Genomic DNA, 20,115 nt, shown 5'->3' on the forward strand with positions numbered 1-20,115 from the left:
GCTGAGCTCCAAACCTGCATCCATCCACAACTGAGGCAGGTGGGCTCTTGAGAGGAGCTGTTTCCTGCCCAAGCCTGCCTGCTAGTGATTGAATCAGACAACACCCCAGAATCATTGACCACTAGAGGGTGACAAGTCGGGAGAATAAGCAAGCCTGTTTCTGGATCTCAGCATTTCACATGGCAGGAGGAGCAACTCACATAAGTGAATGTCCCCCATATATATAGCAAATATTTTTACGTGTGAAAAGGGAGAATTTTGGATACCTCAAATGGTTTCTGAAAGCATAAAGGCCCCACACATATGGGAGGGGGGGGAATCCTGCTCTCACTGCCTATGCAATCTAGCCAATCAGGAATCCTGTAGCTAGCATAGTAAGCTGACGGCATTATGAAACCAATCACTCCTGGTTACAAGATGTCATCACAAAGCCAAATGAGAGAGGGCAATGACTCTTACTGTCACTCTGAACTGGAGCACTTTTCCACTCCATTTTACAAACTCTCTGAGCTACTTCAAAATGGAGGAGGGAGAGTTGCGCAGGATGGATTTTGACAACACGTGACCTCCACTTCGGCTCACTCCTACTTCTACATGACAAACCCAGTTTGGTGGCTCCAAATTAAAGTAACCTGGAGCAGCACACGTGCAGCAAACATGTTGAGATCAACACAGAGATCCCTCTCAGCGGAAACTTCCATGTGGATGGAGCTCCAACCCGCCATCACTCATCCATGACTGCTTACCGTATTTGATCTCGGGAGAAAATACATCATTCGCATTCCCAGAATGCAATTCGGTCACGCAGCACTCACTACTGCTGCTGGTCGCAGGTGGCGTCAGGGCATTGGAGAGCGTCTGGTTGGCCTGCGGAGGGGCCGGCAGGGCCTGCGGGGTCTGGCAGGTGCAGCCCGTTTGCGAGAGGCCACAGGGCTGGCCGGTGCCGAGGCGAAGGCACTCCTCCAGCCACCGACAGAGGACGCTGCAGGTGAACTGGCTGGAATTGTTGTTGTTGATGAGCAGGACCTCCACAAAGCGGAACTCCACCGCGTCAGGGGGCAGCAAGCGGGAGGCCGCCTCGGGCTCCTCTGCCAGGCACAGCTGCACAAAGTTCTTGTCGAAGTGGAAGAAGGCAAAGGGGCCTTCCCCTTGGCAGAGCTCCAACCTGACTTCCCCTTCCTCCTCCTCTTCTTCCTCCCGGGGCAGGGCGGTCACTTCTGGCTGGCTGCAGGTGTCGTTGGAGAGGTAGTGGTCCAGTGGCAGCACCATGGGAGAGTAGTGGGTGCAGACCTGCTCCTCCCGATTGAACTTCAGGTACAGGGAGTACTTGGTGGGGTCAGGGTTCTCCAGGGTCCACGAGCAGCCGGTGGAGACGGTGGGGAAGAGGTCTTTCAGCGAAAAGGAGCCGTAGAGGACCCCAGAGGCCAAGGCGGAGCAGGCGCTGGGAGCTGGGTCGAAGCCCCGGGAGAGCCACAGGAGACACAATATCACAGACAGTAAGAGTGGTCCAGCAGGGTTCATCCTATGACATTTGCCCTGGGAAACCACAAGCAGAGAGAGGAGAAAAGGTTATGGAGGGCTCCAGAACTGAACTCTGCAATCGGTTTCCAATGCTGCAGCTTAGCCCTTGCACAAGAAGTGGCCTTACAGTGAATCAGCCCTGGGGTCCATCAAGCATGTGGACAAGGTCTTTCCAGTAGGTCTTCTACAGCCCTATAGAAGATGCAGGGACTGGACCCAGAAGCTTCTGGGTAGCAACTTCTGGAAAGTCACTGCTTGCCCACTGAGTGAAAGCCCTTCTCCTAGAACACACACAGCAACCCCCCCACCCAACTGTAACACTGAAGCTTGAAGAAGAACTTTGTCTAGCCTGAAAGCTTGCAGGTTGGGCACTACAAACACCAACAGATCTACCTGAAGGAACCACCACTTGTTCTGTTTGTTACTGGGGGTCTTTTTTATTTATTTCATTTATTTATTTGAAAAATTCTTATTTTTTGTACTTGAGTCGGCCCAACTTGACTTTAGGATTGGGGCCCTTAGCTGCTCTAGACCTGTGCTTCTCAACCAGTGGTACTTGAGGTGGTATCCGGTGGCACTCGTAGGACCCCCAGACTCCTGCTCCCTGGCAGCGAGACCAGCAATGCCACACTGCAAGCCGCAGTAGAAGGCTCATCTCGGCAGGTCAAACACCAGCATGCACTTTTCACGCGCTCTAAAAAGCCCTCCTGTCAGCTCCGAGCCTCTCAGCAGTGCTTGTCGTGTTGCATCTGGCCTTGCAATCCAGAAGTAACTGGCAATGACATCATAGTCAGTTACTTCTGGTGGCACTTCAAATAGGTGGACCATGTGAAGTGGTAAAGTGAGGGACAAAAGTTGAGAACTGCTGATCTAAAACAACATACATTTTAAACAACAATACAGGTTTGCCCTCATATCCTCAGGGGTTCCCTTCCGGAACTGAATCCCCTGCAGGTAGCTGAAACCACGGAAACAGGTGAACGCACGTCCCCACGGCCTAGACCCTCAGGAGGCAAGGGGACCCATGGTCTCTACTGGGCTCAGACTGAATCATCAGCTGAAAACATGTGTCTTTGGGTTTCACGGAGAAACCAGAAGTTATTTTTTTAATGCCTTATAAGGCACTAGGAGGCACAAGGAAGCCCTCCAGATAAGTGATGGCCCAATCCTATCCAATTTTCCAGTGCTGGTGCAGTTGTGCCAGTGGGGTGTGCACTGCATCCTATGGTGGTGGGGCAGACACTGGGGCCTTCTCAACATGTGTTCTCTTGCCACAAGGCTGCATTGTGGCTACCCTGGAGCTTGAAAATTGGATAGGATTGTGCCCTGAATCTACAGAAACAGGATCCACAGGTAATGCCCCCCCCCCATATTTAAAATTATGATGAACAGCCTCCTGTAATGTCCCAGGATGGCAGAGTATAAATAGGGAAACAAACAAGCAAACACTGTTTTTCAGATACAGCCCAGAGATTCTGGGAGTAACCCCTCCCCCCCAAGAAAGCAACAACCCACCCTTGCTGGAAAAGCCCCAAATTCCCCTCTCTTCCCTCATGCCGCATTTTCTTTTTAATCTACGAAGCCATTAAGCGTGAGCAAGCTGGCCACGGGTAAGCGCAGTTTATGGAGTCATAAAGAGCCAGACCTCAGACTCGTAAACCCCCGCAAGGCGTAGGGAGGTAGGGAGCAGGGAGATTTTCCTGTCTGGTGAGGGAATGGAAACCCCACAGATATCTCAGTTGCACTAAAGACCAAAGGGAGATGCAGCTGGTCAAAAAATACCCCCAATTCCTAGGCAATGGTCTAAAATCTGCTTTTGGGGAGAAACCATTAGGGCCTTTTTTTTAATAGTATCATCCCTAGTTCGGGCTGAGTAAATATTGCTGAGATCATCCTCTTTCAATATGCAAATTGACCTTTTCTCTCATCTTTAGCTTAATAGCTAAATATGCTTCTTTTAATGAGCATTAATGGCAAGAAAATGCTCACTCCATGGTTTCTGATAACTAGTGGCTACTAGCTATTGAACACACACCTACAAGCTGCGGGGGGGGGGGGCTAAAACCAGTATTCTTTGGGTACTTGTGCGTAGAGATGGCTAGAAAGAAATTGTTTGAGGAGTCCGACAGTAGCCAACAAAGAAGAGAACAATCTGGGCAGCTTTTAGGGTGTTTGTGTTCCTCGGTACATGCTGTTTGCTTTGGGGGAACTGCTGCTATTTAGAAAGACAAGTGCAGCCAGAAAGGTTCTTGCCTTTCTCCCCTGGTCATACTACCCCCAGCCAAATACACCAACATTATAAGAAATACTGTACATTTCCTTTTTCTTCACAAGAACAACATTGCCCTGGAGTTTCCTACAGCTCTAGGGCAGGACCTGTGAAAGGGAAGTACAAGGGGTCATTTGTACCCAGGCCCAGGGTTAAAAAAAAAGGGGGCCCAAGAGCCAAAGGAAGAGGTCCAGAAATTTCCTGGGATCTTACATTTTCTGATCTCACCTGGACCTGCTGCCCCTGCAGGATCCTGGGGTTGATACTACAGGCGCATGGGATTGGTTGCTGCCACCAGACCGAGCAATACATCCATAACACTCCTTGCCAAATCTGGGAGGAAACTAGAGGGTAGAGCCTCCGTTTGCCTGAAGATGACATCTGCAGGTCGCCAGTTCGAGGCCACCGGCACCGTGAATGAAGAGACCTTGAAGCAGCTGAGCAGAGTTATTCCACCTGCTCTTTGGTGTGAGCGAAGAAGCGTCTTGGCTGCCCTCCATGTGAGAGATGAAGGAGCTGCTCGTCAGCTTGCGTGGGAGGAAACTGGAGGCCAGAATGTGATACCAGATCAGAAAGATCCGTATGAAATGTTGTGGTTCTTTAAAGATAGAACCTTTCTTCAATTGTAAAAATCCCTACAGGGATTTAGAACAGCCTGCCTTTGTAAACCGCCTTGAGTAAAGTCTGAGGAGAAATCTGACGACCAAGAAAGGCGGTATATGAATACCTGTATTATTATTATTATTATTATTATTATTATTATTATTATTATTATTAAACTGGCCAGCTACAGGATCTGTTGGGAAATATAGATTTATTTTTTTTTGGGGGGGGGGAATATAGATTTTTATTTAAAAAGTTTCATACTACAAAAAATAATACAAAGGAAAGAAATCACATTTTAGATTTTCAACTATAGTCACATTACATCAACTGTTTAACTAGAACACAGAGACATCATGTTATAGGTGGACTCACCCCATCTAACCACTCCCACCATTTTTTCCACCTGTCTCTACCGGTTCTCACCCTTTTCGTAAGCCGTGGCACCGCATACTAGGGAGACCACAAAGCGGACCCATCCCTGCGTGTTGGTGGACTTTTTCGCCTTTATTTCTTTGCCTCTTTGGATGCCCAGCACAAAAAGGACATACAGATTTATCAGTCTTACCGTAGACCAGGGCACCTCCCACCTATCGTCTCCTCCCCTCCGTTGTCCCGCATTACTTGTCCTCTTGGGTCCCCTCATACCTCCCGCCGGCTCCTTCCCAGAGACGATAGTCTCCCAGGCCTGTTGGGCCAGTTTGGGCCACTTAAAGGCCCTCGCTACGCCCCTCCACAACTCCTTCACTGTCATACACTCTTGGACAAAATAGGCTACCATTTCTATCAGTGGCGGGGCGCCTTCTGATCTAGAGGGTCCCGACCCTGAACAAGTCGGCCTCTTGCACCTCTTCTGATCTTCTTGCAACCATGGGTTTGCCGCTCCCACCCTGAGGACCTGATGGAAAGCCCTCCGCCTTAATTCCCATAAACTAAAGGGGATTCTCTTCTCGCTAAAGGCGCTGTTCGCCCACCCTCTCCTGAAAGAGGTACACGGAAAGGTGTGTCTTACTTTGCTGTTTCTCTTGGTGAGGCCTCATGATAAACTCCTGTACCGTAATGCTTGAGTTGTTTCCCTTCCAGCCCGCTGGTCTTATACAGCTTGGCCAAGAGCCCCATCTCCTTCATCAGAGTCACCGCCTCTCTCATGTACGACAAAGAGCGTTTTATCGCCTGAGTGAGTACGTATCCCATCTCTTCTTTCGCCCACCATTTTTGTCCCCAGGTCGTCTTTTCCCAAGTGTCTCCGAATTGGGCCCATACAGATGCAAAGGCTCCCCCTTCCTGCGGTCTCTGCCTCCATTTCGCCCAATTGCCAAAGTTATAGGAGACAAAAGTTGCCAAGAACGAAGGTTCCAGGGCCCAAACCCCTAGTCCTCCTTCTTTCACTTTCTTATATGCCATCGCTCGGGCAAGAGGGAAGAAGGTAGCGCACCACAAGAAAACAAAAACCTGATGGGTAACCTTGTCTACCACCTGTTTCGGCGGGGGATAGATGGCCGCCAAATTGGACACCATCGGAATGCAATATACGTTGACGTAACATGCCCTCTGGTACAGGTTCAAGTTCCATTTTTTCCACCTTTTCAGTTTTTCCTCCACCTTATAGGCCCACAGTTTCCAGTTCTCTTCCCATCCTCTTTGTTTCAGTCCAAAAATTATACCTAAAATTTTTACAGATTCCACCTCTTGAACCTCGTTTCCTTTCATCCATTTCAAAAACAGCCCCCATGGCCCTCACCTCTGTTTTTGCCCCTCGACCCAAGGGAATAACATTTGGTTTTATCCTCATTTATCACTGCTCCCGAGGCCCTGCTGTATTCATCTATTATTCCCTTAAACCAAGTCTCTAACCATAACGAACACATCATCTGTGTGGGCTACCGTTTTTATGGCATTCCCAGCCTCTGCGCTATTCCCTTCCCCACCCACGGCTATTCCCTTTATTCTGGGCTCTGCCTGGAGTATGGCCAGCAACAGATCTAAAGCCAAAACACAGAGGAACGGGCTCAATGGACATCCTTGGCACATCCCTGATTCTGTGGGTATGATTTTTCCTTTCTATCCGTTTACCTGCGGCATAACCGATGTCTGCTCATACAGAGTTTTAGTTTATGAAAACCTCTGGGACACCCTTTCCCATCAGCGTTTGCCAGAGATACTTTCTGTTTATTCTGTCAAAGGCCTTAGATAGTTCCATTTGTAGAAGTATCCCTTTCCACTCTCCCTTCTCCACCATCTGAAAGATCTCTGTAACCCAGGTGTAGGCAACCTTAAACACTCAAAGAGCCATTTGGACCCATTTTCCGGAGGAAAAAAAAACCTCGGGAGCCACAAAACCCTTTTGACATCTAAAATGAAGATAACACTGCATATATAGTTTGGTGTTTTTTTTACCTTTATGCTCTTATAGGTCACATTTTTATAATGTAGCCCCCTCTTGTAGCTTTTGGTTAGTTTTGTCATACATTCTTGTCCTGTGTTTTCAGACGCCTGGTCCTCTATGGTGTTTTGCCTGATTCCAAGGCCATTCTCTGCCTGGAGAATTATGTCCACTTTAAGCAAATTAGCTCCCCTTCTTTCCCCCAACAAATGACCCTGGTTCTGCCCTGCAATCCTGCTGGACCCCACCTCCAGGGTAGCTCAACTGTTCAACCTGCAGAGGTCCTCTCTCCTGCCAGCAGCCTCCCACCACTACAGCAGACCCTGGGTCGTCAGCAGGTCTTGGGCACAGCAGCCACACTTCAAACTCCAGTGTCTCCAGCAGTCCGTGAGTCACAAAGTCAGTCAGAGTATCCAGGGCAGAGTCCAAAGTCAATAAGCCAAGTCACAGTCCAAGGTCAGATTCCAAAGTAAGTCAGTCAACTCAGTCAGAGTATCCAAGTCAAAGTCAATAAGACAAGTCAGTCAGTCAGTCAGTCTCCTCTCCAACCTGCACTCCTTCTACAACCCACACCCCCTTCCTGCCTCAGGTGCTCCTTATATCCCTGAGGGCCCTATTGCCTTCAAGTGGCTGCAGCTGTGCAGCACACTCTGCTGGATGCCCAGGCCTGACCCTTAAAGGGGCCACTGCTGACACCACATCTACCTCCTCACCAGACCTACCTCGATTCCAATACATATGGCGGTTATGGCTATTTTGGAAAGTCTATCATTCAAAATCTTTGCTAAAATCCTATAGTTGATGTTTGTCAGAGCAATAGGCCTCCAGTTTTTAGGCTGAGTAGGGTCCCCCTTTTTATAAATGAAGGCTAAGATTCCTCCATAAAAACTATCTCTAAAATTGTCCTCCTCCCATAAGGCTCTATTAAAAGCCGCGGCTAGGGGTTCGGCCAGTTCTTTCTGAAACAACTTATAAAAGGTGTAATTTAGTCCATCGGGATCCGGAGTGGTGCCGTCTCTTCCCTTTCTTATCACCTCCAGCACTCCATCTTCTGTTTAGTCATCTCCTCAGCTTCTTCCTTACTGGGTAAGTCATAGGCATCCCTAGGCATTTTCAGCAAAAAGTCAGTCATGGTTTGCTCTTCTATCTTTTTCTCAGCGTACATTTCCTGGTAGTGATTATTCAAGATGCTCAACATCTCATCGGTTGAATATTTTATCTCCTCCCGACTTTCGAAGCCCTTCAAAGTTCCTGATCATCCTTCCTCACCTTCGTTTCTTCTCCCAGTCTTCCTGCTCCACAATTGGCCCCTTTGATCTGTATTTCTGCTTTTGTATTCTGGCCTCTCTCCTCCTCCGGTGATATTCTTGGATAATCTTCCCATCCCTCTCTAATTTCTTCCTATTCCATGCCAGTCCTTTGTTGATCCTCTGATGTGCCTTCAGAAAGCCAAAAAGGCCTCTATGGTACTGGGCCAGTTCTTTCCTGTACACGTGCGATGACATCACAATGCTTAATTTCCCTCTTTAGTTCCTCCCACCATCTGATCGGGTCGTTCCTTCTGACCTCAGTTAATTCTCTCCAAGTGATAATACACTTCTCTATTAGTTCTTTATATTCCTGCTCACGCAGCATAGAGGGGTGCAGTCTCCACCTTGGTTTGCCACGAAGGGTCAGGCAATCGCCGTACAACTCTATGGAAAGGTACCCGTGATCTGACCAAGGGGTCAGTCCTATCCTGCAAGATTGCACCATCCAGTCCTTCTCTGCCCACACCCTGTCTATTCTGTTGGCCACCATTGGGTGATAGTAAGTAAAACGTCCGCCTGCCATCTGTGGAAAATTACTCATATAAACCTTCCTGCAACTTAAAGGAAAAAAATCTAACCCGTTATCAATTAAAAGCACTTTATCTTCTAAATCCAAATTAAGTAAAAAGGCATTTAGGTTCCTTTCTTCCAGGGTCAGAGGACAATCTTTAGCCGGGCATTCCATGTTAAAAACGAGGACAACCAGATGGCCTGGGACCACTTCCACCAACCTCTGAATTTGCAGGTCATCTCGGTTTTGTGCTAGAATAGCCACTCCTCCCGTCCCCTTGGTCTTATAGGACCAAATGGATGGACCCCACGTCCAGAACCTCTGACCTTTACTCCTGTCCTCTTCACCCTTAAAATTTAGCTCCTGCAGGATCACAAGGTCGTGGTTCAGACGATTCACGGCATCAAGAATTTCCTCTCTCCTCTTTTGTTGTCTCAGAGCCCTCACGTTCCATGTTAATATATTTAATTTTAACTGAGTCATTGATATAAAATATGATAACAGAATTCCAATGAAAAATTTCTACTAAAAATCCTACTCAAATCAAATATTTGACTGTTATGGCTTTGGCGACGTCTGACGTGTCCAGTCTGCTTATCTCTGTGCCGTTTCCATCTGTCGCACCATGTGGTGTCAGACAGGTCGGATCTTTGAACCTCCAATAATTCTACCTCCTCAGGGTTCAGGTCCTGAGGTGCAGCCCCTACGTTCAGCTGAAGCGTGGCCTTCTGCTTCCCGGTCTGGAAAGTCAGTTCAGTCTGCCCCCTTTGTCTGTAGATCAGGAGGACGGGGTGGGGGGCTCTTCTTTTTCTGCACCGTTGCATTGGTTTCCTTTCCCGGTGACGCTTCTCCTCCCTGTGATTCCCTTCGGGTTACCTGTCTTTTGAACGCCGTTCCCCTCTCTATCTCCTCCTCCAGCCTTGTGGTCTCCTCTTCCAGCCGTGCCAGCTGCGCATGGTGATCGTTATTTCCGCTTCCAACCTCTTGATCTCAAAGATATTTTCGGTGGAGGGTTTCTTTCTCAGTCTCTCTTGCCACACCTTTAGGAATTTATTGGTTTCAACCAGATGCTTATAGTTACTCTCCAAATCCTTCCACAGGTCCACAAGAATCTTCTGTTTCACGGTGTCTGGAGGCGGGGAGTCCCTTCTCACCTTCTTTCTTTCCTGATTTCTTGGTCTTTGAGGCTTAGGGTCTTCCTCCCGGGTCCCCGTCTCCCTGCGGGATTGACTATGGTCTTTTGCATTTTGCCTTTTCCTGGTCTTCTTTTGTTCACCTGTGCGTTCTTTCCTCCGTTCCTCAGATCCTTCATCTCAACCCTCTTCTCCCTCTATTGCCTCTGTCTCTTCCTCCTCTTGTGTCTGGAGTACCTGGAACCTGTTGGTCCCCACGGGTGCCTGGGACAGGATTTCTTGGCGCTGTGTTCTAGACCTCATACCGCCCCTCTTCCTATTTTCAGTTTCCCACCATTCTCATCTCTGGGCGTCCGACTCTCTTTCATCCGCTCCTCCCGAGCCCTCGGTCGCTGACTCCCTCCTTTCCTCCCTTCCCCTCCTCCTCCCATCCCTGTCGCATCAGGTCATCCTTGATCCTCACCGCCACCGCGGTGTTCTGAAGCGGTTCTACAGAGCTCCCAGAAGTGCTGATAAGCCCTTTCAGAGATGAAACAAAGGTCTGTCTCCTTCATTCCTGGTGGGATGATAATCGCCAGGATTTCTTATTTTGGGAAATTCAAATATCTTTCCAGGAAATCTATTTCTACATAATCCCTAGACAGTTTCTGCTCCACCTCCTGCCCTTTATATTGCATTCAGACTACAAAACGCTGCCGTGGGTCTTTTTCCTCAGTATGAATTCGTAAAAACTTTACAAGAACGTATCATCCTCAAATAATTCCATCTCAGAGACCCAGTGGGCCCCTCTGTTTGAGGCGTTCCCACATCTGGTACCCATGCCCGCCCCTCTGGATGCAACCCTCGCGTAGGAAATACCTCCAGATGCAGCCTTCGCATAGGTACCTCCCGAGCCTTTGGGTCTCTTGTGCTGGTCTGTTGTCTTTTCAAGGGTTCTCTTCCCTCCCCATCACTGGGGCCGGGAAGACAACGATTCCCGACGTGTGGTGCATCAGAGTTACTCACGGCATCTCTCAGCCTGTTAGCAGAGCCTTCAGGGCGAGGTTGCTTTCTCCTGGTTCCTGGGTCCGTAGTCCAAGCTGACTTCCCTGTGGTCTCAGCTCCGACATTGTCCTTTTCCATAGCAGTTTGTCAGCTCTCAGACACATGTGTTGGTCTCACCAACGGATCTCTGTCCTTCAATGTCTCTGAAACATCTTTCTGGGTCTCTGGAACACGACTAAATTCCTCGGGTTTGCGTCCTGCTTCCTCAGAGGTTGAAGGTAAAACAGAGACGACCAAAGTATGATGCCCTTTGGATGTTTGGTTCAGGCCCTTTTCCACCTCCTCTACCCTCTCCGCCTCCTTCATCCTTTCCACCACCTTCTTCCCTCCCTCCACCTTTTCCAGTTCCGTCTCTTCCCCTTCTCTTCCCATCTCCTTTCCCAGTTCCAATTCCTTTCCCTGTTCCATCTCCTCTTCTTCCCTCATCTCGGCCTCTGACGGCCAGTTGAGGGACAGAGGGGCCAGGGACTCTGGATCTGAAGTTGCGCTGACACTACCCATTCTAGATTCTCTGTCCCCTCTTCCCTTCATGTGAGGGCCGCTTTTGCCCCCCCCCTTCCTTTTGCCAGGGTGGAACGCTTTCCCTTATGACCTTCCTCACCCATTTATTTTTATTATTATTTAGGGTGACACCTCCGCAGGTGGCGGTCCCATGGATGCTGAATGGGCTCCTCCGCTCATCTCCGTCGCTGTCATCTCTGTCGCTGTTGTCCACGTTCTCGTCGCCGGCCTTGCATCGTTCCTTCTCTTGTTTCAGTTTCCTCCTCTGTTTCAGGTACGTGATGAGCTTAGCCAACCAGTCCACTAAGTCATCCATCGGCATGAGAGAGCTCTCATCTGTGGCGTCCTTCCAGAAGGGTGGTGCTGGGAAGTTAGCAGCATCCCCCAATGAGGCTTGTGCCTTTTGTCTGTCCTCCCAGTGTCTCAAAACACCTTGGAACAGTTTGATGAGTCCATCTTTCTTCACCCACTCCAGGTACAGGGTTTTTGTCTTCTTAAGTCTACGCTTCAACAAAATCTTCTCCGTCACGGCCAGAGTCATGGCCTTCACCCAGCTAGCGTTGGCAGGCGAGACGGGTGGCGATTCCCTCAGGACCCCCACCAGGAGATCCTTTGCTTTTGTGCGGAACTGGAAAGACTTTTGTTGTCCGTATTTGTTGAAGTCCTTAGTCCCGGGACCGGTTGGGCAGCTCAAATGGGCTACCACGTAGGCCCAGATCCTCACCAGGTCATTATCGTCAAACGGTGGGGTCAGCAGCCACCTGTGTACCTCTTCAAGTGGCCCTTTGAGCTGATGCCTCCATCCGATCAGTCTCTCCTTGTCCCTGGGATTGGGTACTGCTTTGTCCGCCTGATCCGTCGTCCCAAAGTCTTCCGACTCCCTGTTGTCGGTGTGTTCCAGTTTGCTCACGGGAGGTCTGTCGATAGTCACTGCCGGCTCAGGGGTATCTTGTGTTGCGCGTGGGGGTTCTGGCGGTTGTGAAAACTCGGCCAGTCTCACAGTATTCCTTTCCTCAGTTTCCCTTTCCCCCCTTTCTTCCCTCGGTACATCTGGTGCCCCTGGTAGAGGCTTTTCCTCCCTTGCCATTCCAGCAGGAGAGCTCATTTCTGAGCCTGCTTCTTTCAAAGGGGAGCGATCCCTGTTCTTTACCGGTGTTACCACTGGGACCTCATGCCTCCTGTTCCTCATGGCCATCTCGGAATCGCTACAGCCCTCACGTTTGTGTAGGACAGTTTTGATCTGGTTCCCTTCCTCCTTTCTAGTTGATCGTCTGTTTGGTGGGACGTGGAAGCCTCCTGTCGCACTTGGGAGGAGCCTGCCAGCCCACACGGTCTTTCTTCTGCAATCGGGGGTCCCCCCAGTTGGTTCAGAAGTCGCTCCCCCGCTGTGCAACCCTGCAGAGCCACAGAAGCCTCTTCAACTTAGCTTTCTGTGTCGGGGCCTAGTGAAGCCTCACGAGCCTGGGCCTGGGGCCTGGGGCCTCCCACAGTTCCCTCGTCCTGAGTGCACAGCTGCGGTGAAGACTGGGAGTCTCCTATAGCCGTAGATTCACTTTCTGCATTGCTTTCCACTTTAAACAATTGTTGCCCAATTTGGCCTGTAGAGGCCTGAGAAGCCTGGGACTTGCTTAGAGCATCCTCCTCATTGAGGTCTATGAGTTCAAAAGACACTTCTTGGGGGTGCAGGGATGAGGGGACCCCTGTAATTTCTTCATAGGGTCGTTCCCCAGACTGTTGGGCATCTGCAGGAAACTGCTGGGGGGTCTCCCTCCCCCCCCAGAATCCGGATGGTGTTGGATTTCAGGGTCCCCCCAGCACAGGACTTGCTTGCAGCTCACCTAAGATGTCATCTTCCTCAGCAGAGAAGAAAGAATCCATATCTTCCTGCAAGTTTTTTTACTCCAGCCGAAGAGGTACAGGTGTGGTTTCCATGTCCTCCAGAGCCCCAGCGACTCCCCTACATGGCGCTGCTCCTTGATCCAACGTACCCTCCGTTTTGGGGGGTAAAAAGGTGTTTTTTCCTGCCTCACCCCAGGAGCTCCACAGAAACACATCCTCTCTCCCTTAGATGTTGGGCTTGTGGAGCCTGAAGGAGTGTATAGGAGCTCAGGGGCACAACCGTGGGGCTACAGCTGCTGCAAATACAAGTTTTGGTACACACAGGACACTTTCCATTCCGGTGTGAGCCTCAATACAATTATGCTACTTTTTTGCAGTGAGTCTCTATATTTAAAAGATTTAGGGTATAATCCGATCCTGTGCTGGAATAGGCAAGCCAAGAGGCTTGCACTGTATCCAGTGCAGGATAGGTGCCCAGGGAAACTTTTCCCTTACCTCCAGGTAAGCCATCCTTGCACCTATGGGTCTCCTCAGTCTTGTGCCACCTCCTGAGTTGGAGCTGCTCCGAACTCCCCGGGAACGGGGGATTGGGATCCGGCATAACTGCCAGGTCCCAGCCCCATCTCCTGCTCCCCACCTGACCACCACCCCCCAGAGCCACCCACCGTCCGCCCTTCCCCCGTCCCGGAACACCTCCCTCCCACCTCCTCTCGGCCTCCTCCTCACCCACCCCAGAGTGCATATATACGGTCCATCCTTAAGAGGAACATCATTAAGCAGCACACACCTGTAGTTGGCAGAAAGTGCCCACATGCTTGCTCTTCAGAGAGCACTGTGCTCTTCCAGGGTTCAAACACACTCGATCAGCATGGTGTGTCCCTGCTTGATTCCACACTCCACCACCTGTGGTTCACTGTTCAGACATGGAATCAGGGTAACTAACACTAGCGCTGCCACCAATTTTGACTCCACAAAATCCAAGGCAAAATCTAGAGGGCCCCACAGTTTCAAAGAGGGCAAACAGCAAAAGCCTTCCCAAGAGAGCCTTCCCGTTTGTTTTCAGATCAAAACATAATTTGAAAATAATTTGATTTTTCAGATCTTTTTTGGATCGCTCTGGCCAAAACGCAATGCAGGATCCTGCAGCTCCTGATGCTATAGACATCAAGTGATAAATGTTCACTTCACATGAGAACCAGCCCTACAAGCATAAAAAAGGAAGGGAAAAGAGGGCAGCGGGTGTGTGTGTGTGGCCTAGACAGACACAGAAGACAAGCCTCTCTGCAGAGGGAGAGCTCAACCCACTGGATTCTGGGAGCACATAGATCAAGCAGGGCTGTTTCATCTGCAAACACTATTGTTGGCCCAGCTGAGTCGGCTGGCTCCACTCGTGCACACACATACCCTTTTAGCTCCGTGTGAATTATGGCTCTTATCGATCCGGCAGACGCAGCCACCTTCTCCCTCAAGCCCTGCTTGCCAAGTCATTTTTAACAGGGGCACAATTCTCCAGGGCTGAGACACCCACCGCCTTCCTCATGCCTCCCTGTGCCCAGAGGCCGGCAAAAGGTTCCTTAAGCCCCTTCTGCCCAGTGCCAAGAGCATAGAGTCTTCAGAAGAAGCCTTTACCTTACTTCATTTCTTTGCCTTTTCCACTGAGCTGTGGCCTGGGAGTGACTACTGAGGTCATAAGGAGAGACCCCTGCACTCGGGTGCCATTGACAGACAGGTGGGCTCATAAGAACCTGGGCCGGCCCATCCATGAGGCCACCTGAGACAATCACATCGAGCATCAGTTGGGGAGGGAGGGGCACCCATCTCTGCCTGCTTATTTGCCTCTGCTGCTCCTCCTTCTTCCACCCTCTGAAGTAGAAAAGGAAGAGGACATGTGGAGGGGAGTTAAAATGAGGAGCTACAGCATGGGTGAGTGGGAGGAGCAGAGGTGCACAGCACCACCCATGGCTATGTTCTGCCTGGTGGAGCCACACTAGATGAGCAATGCTGCACAAGAGCAGAACTCCGAGGCCCCACAATGAAATCTCTGCCCATATCCTAGCATGGCCTCTCTTCACAGCAAACAGGCCTGAAGGGCACTGAAACCATTTCATCTTTTCTGTGCTTGCTCAAAACAAGCCACCACACACACACACACACACACACACACACACACACAAAATATTGCAAACTTTGGACCAGAGATTCTGGCAGTCAAAGGTCTGGAGGGAGCCCTCAGTGAGCGGACGAGCTGTCACACACAGCCTGCAGCTGTTACGCACTAGTAGGTAATGGGAAAGAGCAAGATGGCAGGAAGCGCACGTCATGCACGCACACAGGCAGGCACCCCATAAAAGCAGAGGCCCCTCCACTCCTGATTTTAGAACCCAGGAGGCAACACCTGACACAGAGACAAACGAGTTGCTGTCATAGGTGCAGCCACGTTGAAAAATGTGCGTGCACTTATGGAAAATAAGCAAAGAGGAAGAGGAGCAGAGCATGGCTCCAGAACACAGGAGTAGCATTTCCTGCCTAGCGCGGAAGCCTAGGGAGAACAGCAGCAGCAGATCAGACAAATAGATTCAGGGATGCAGACAGGTCTATCAGCAGCCATGCTAACTGAACCAAACCTCCAAGGTCAGAGGTAGTCTACCTGGGGACAGAGAGGGAAGGGATGTTGTCTTCACACCACACTTCAGTACTTCTGAGAAGCCTGGTGTGCAGGTCTCAGTCCCAGGACTCAGCTGCAGTGCCTGAAGGCAGACTTGAAACAAGTACTCGCAAAACTGAGAATTCTTCTAAGTACGCACAGAGAGCCTGTCCTGCCATGACCCCCACCAACCCCTTACTGAGCTTGAAATCTGACATGGAGAAGGAGAGAAGCAGCCATGTCAGAGGGTCCAGCCTTGGATCCAGTCCCAGGTCTTAACACCAAGCTTGAGCCAGAGTCCCCAGAAGAGGAGACCCCTGAGCAGGGTCATTCCAAGTTCTCCTGACCCCTGAGACAGCATGCATAATGCTGTCCTTCTTTACCCAATGACGTGCCAGTCTCTCCTCCTCCCACAATCTGATGTTCTAGCTCAGGGGCGTCCAAAGTTTTTGGCAGGAGGGCCACATCGTCTCTCCGACATGGTGTCGGGGGCCGGCGGGGGGAAAGAATTAATTTACATTTAAAATTTGAATAAATTTACATAAGTTTTCATAAATGAATATATTAAAGATGAACTTATATGAATGAATGAAGGTCTTGCAATAGCTCAAGGCCTATAAAAGGCCTTGCACAAAGCAAGGCTGGCCTTTCCTTTGCTGCCACTACTGCATCACAGATGTGAAACAACAAGCAGTGGAGCAAGTCCTCATCCCACAGCTCACGTGAGAGGTCAAACAGTCGCCCTCACTTTGAGAGCAGTTGCGTCGGGCCAGTGCGGGCTTCAACAAATCTCTGGAGGGCCAGAGGCTCATTGGAGACTGGGGGTTTCCTGAGGGCCGCATTGAGAGGCCTTGAGGGCCACAAGTGGCCCCAGGGCCGGGGTTTGGGCACCCCTGTTCTAGCTCAACACTCTCCAGTTTCCACTGAATTTGATCCTGAACCTCTTAAGGACCCAGCCCCCCATTCCCAGAATCTTGGGCTACCCTAAGCCTGCACCCCCAAGTTGGCAACAGGCTGGGAGGAATGAAATGGTGTGGAGAAGAGCAGGCTGCTCTTTTAAGTCTTTCACTCTTCAGGCAGGGATGCTTTGCCTGGAAAGTTGATCTGGGCCAGGAGATATTTAAAGCCTCATTCAGCCTCTGGTCATAAAAGATCAAGTTGCCTACTGGGGGTTCTCCAGGATAATTCATCCCTGCCTGGCCTGGTGGACTCCCTGTTGAAGGACAAGACAGAACATCACAGTCAGGCCCATTGAACCGGAGTAAGAGGGGAATGGTAAGCAAGGGTCTCAATTCCTCACAGCATTTCTACCACACTGCCACCCTTACCTGTGAGAAAGCCTAACTGGACACAGTGGGACTTACTTTAAGTAGGCATACCTAAGCTTGCACCCTTCAACTGGCTGGCTTTCCTTGATTCTCCCTTTTCACCAAGTCAATTAAAATCTTCTGCCTGTCTATAAAGACCATTGACTGAGCCTGATTAATTGGTCTGCAAGTCCAAATGGAGCAGCTGCAACCGTCCAGAACTAAGGGGGCTGCTGGGCTGGTTTCTGTAATGATTCTAAGCTCCCTCCAGGAATCAGGGGATAGTCAGGGGATAAATCTATCAATAATCCATTAATGAGCTAAAATGCTTTCCTGACTGAGGTTGAAATCCTATTCACACTTTTCCAGGGAGTAAGCCTCACTGAACGCAAGGGGACTTACTTTTGAGTAGACACACCCTAGGCTTGCATGGTAAGGTTACTTTTAACTGGGAGACAGTCCACATCACTTCCAGAGATCTCCCTCCTTTCACGGGCTCTTTTGCCCCTGGGGTGGCAATTGGTGGTGCACCAAAAGGGGGCATGCTTGGGACCAGATGCTGCAGGCTGCTGAGGTTGGAAAGCAGCTGTTTGCTCCTCCTTGGAGCCCCAGGGCTCACCAAGACCATTGTTAGGAACGCAAAGGGCTCCCGAGACCAAAAGGCTTGAGAACCGCTGTACCAAAGGCAGCCAACAGCTGGGGGTTGTGCCACTTCTGTGGTCAGTAGAAAACCGATCATCCCCCTAACTTTTAAATAAATGTTGAACCTTCAAGTAGCCCACAGTGGTTAAAACAAGTTCACAGCATAGTAATGGGCCTTCCATCCTGCAGGGATGCCTAAATCAGTTGTAAACTACGCTTCCCTTGCTCCACATATTAAATGCTTTGGAGCACAGCATTATAAACATCTGAGGTTTCAGTTGGGTTTCTTCCATTTCTGTTTGCCATTTTTGGTACTACAGGTTGGGCATCCCTTATCCAAAGTGCTTGGGACCAGAAGGATTTTGGATATCAGATTTTTCGAATTCTTGCACATACCTAAGGGGAGATCTTGAGGATGGGGCCCAAGTCTAAACACAAAATCTGTTTATGCTTCATATACCCCTATACACATAGCCTGAAGATTATTTTATACAATTTTTTTAATAAGAGTTAGAACAGACAAGAGAAAATATTTCTTTACACAGCGTGTGGTTGGTCTGTGGAACTCCTTGCCACAGGATGTGGTGACGGCATCTGGCCTGGACGCCTTTAAAAAGGGATTGGACAAGTTTCTGGAGGAAAAATCCATTACAGGGTACAAGCCATGATGTGTATGTGCAACCTCCTGATTTTAGAAATGGGCTATGTCAGAAGGCCAGATGCAAGGGAGGGCACCAGGATGCAGGTCTCTTGTTATCTGGTGTGCTCCCTGATGCATTTGGTGGGCCAATGTGAGATACAGGAAGCTGGACTAGATGGGCCTCTGGCCTGATCCAGTGGGGCTGTTCTTATGTTCTTAACTACAATTCCCAGGAAGCCTTGCAGGTCTCTTGTGATCTGGTGTGCTCCCTGGGGCATTTGGTGGGCCGCTGTGAGATACAGGAAGCTGGACTAGATGGGCCTCTGGCCTGATCCAGTGGGGCTGTTCTTATGTTCTTAACTACAATTCCCAGGAAGCCTTGCAGGTCTCTTGTTATCTGGTGTGCTCCCTGGGGCATTTGGTGGCCGCTGTGAGATACAGGAAGCTGGACTAGATGGGCCTCTGGCCTGATCCAGTGGGGCTGTTCTTATGTTCTTAACTACAATTCCCAGGAAGCCTTGCAGGTCTCTTGTGATCTGGTGTGCTCCCTGGGGCATTTGGTGGGCCGCTGTGAGATACAGGAAGCTGGACGAGATGGGCCTATGGCCCTGATCCAGTGGGGCTGTTCTTATGTTATGTTCTTATGAGGTCAGGTGTGGAATTTTCCATTTATTGGCATCATATCATCACTCAAAAAGTTGCAGTTTTCAGACTACTTTGGATTTCAAAATTCCAGATAAGGGATGCCCAATCTGTACCAGAACAAGGGATGCCATGTTTTACCTCCTGTGATCACATCTTCATCCACCCCTAAGCCTAGCTCCTGGGTGTACAGATTGCACAAAGAGAGAAACCACAAGGGGGTGCCTTGCCTCCACTTCCCATTGGTCACTCTAAAGAATGACATCACAGCGAGGGGGAAGGAGGCCCTTTCCGTAATACCATGACTTCAGCGCTGGGGTCCATATGGGGCCTAAACAGATATGTGACCCAAGCTGTGCTTGATGACAGTTAAGGTCCAGCAACAGATGAAGATGAATCCACTGGCACATTGGGGGAAAAAAAAGACAAACACTGGTCTATGAGAGCAGACACTTGGAGCAGACACTGCTCATGCGCAACAGTGACCAGGCCAACTGTGCATCGCGACTGCTCTGTATGAACTAAGGGCATACCCAACAATCCGTAGCAGCCATACGTTGCTGGGGAAGGTCAGGAGTGATGCACGAGCTGACTTTCAGGGAGGCTTTGTCTCCAGGACTGATCTCCTCATTTAGGAGCGCTTGATAGGTTTTCTGGGTTCCCAGAAGCCCATTTTGAAAAATCGCTGCCCGAGGCCAGGAGCCTTCAGTTGTCATTTTTAGAGAAAGTGCTTCGCATCTCGGCAAATGTAGAGATACGACGTGAAGCGGCTCTTATTAACGCCTTTGGAACAGTTACACAGCATACATTCCTGTTGTGATTTGATACTTATTTGTAACCATCTTTAAATTCAGTCTGATTTTCTCATGAATGCTAAGGTGTGCTCCCCACACACTGCTGTTGTCTATGAAAAAAAGAACATACAGCCACATTAAGGCAGTTTTCTGGTATGTTTTTTTTTTTTTTAATCTATATAGACAGCTAGAGAAATGACATACTGCTCCACCTCCCAGAGGAGTGAGATCATTCTAAAAAGGGGGTCCTGGTGTTAAAAATTTTTGAGAACCACTGATCTATTTTGTTCCTTGCAAGAAGCCCAAATTACAACCAACCACAGGCAGATGCA

The 20,115-nt window shown here is 49.7% G+C and overlaps 1 protein-coding gene across 8 annotated transcripts in view; it reads right to left on the reverse strand.

The window, feature by feature from the left end:
* The window catches only part of ADGRB2 (adhesion G protein-coupled receptor B2), a 184,609-nt gene that overhangs the window by 125,421 nt on the left and 39,073 nt on the right, over positions 1–20,115 (reverse strand). For all 8 annotated transcript variants that reach the window (XM_066638040.1, XM_066638041.1, XM_066638039.1 and 5 more), the window contains exon 2: positions 747–1,536. In XM_066638040.1, the coding sequence (XP_066494137.1) occupies positions 747–1,521 (775 nt within the window). In that variant the 5' untranslated portion in view covers positions 1,522–1,536. The remainder of the gene's footprint in view (positions 1–746; positions 1,537–20,115) is intronic.

Source organism: Tiliqua scincoides, chromosome 10 (genome assembly GCF_035046505.1).
Source record: "Tiliqua scincoides isolate rTilSci1 chromosome 10, rTilSci1.hap2, whole genome shotgun sequence".
NCBI lineage: Eukaryota > Metazoa > Chordata > Lepidosauria > Squamata > Scincidae > Tiliqua > Tiliqua scincoides.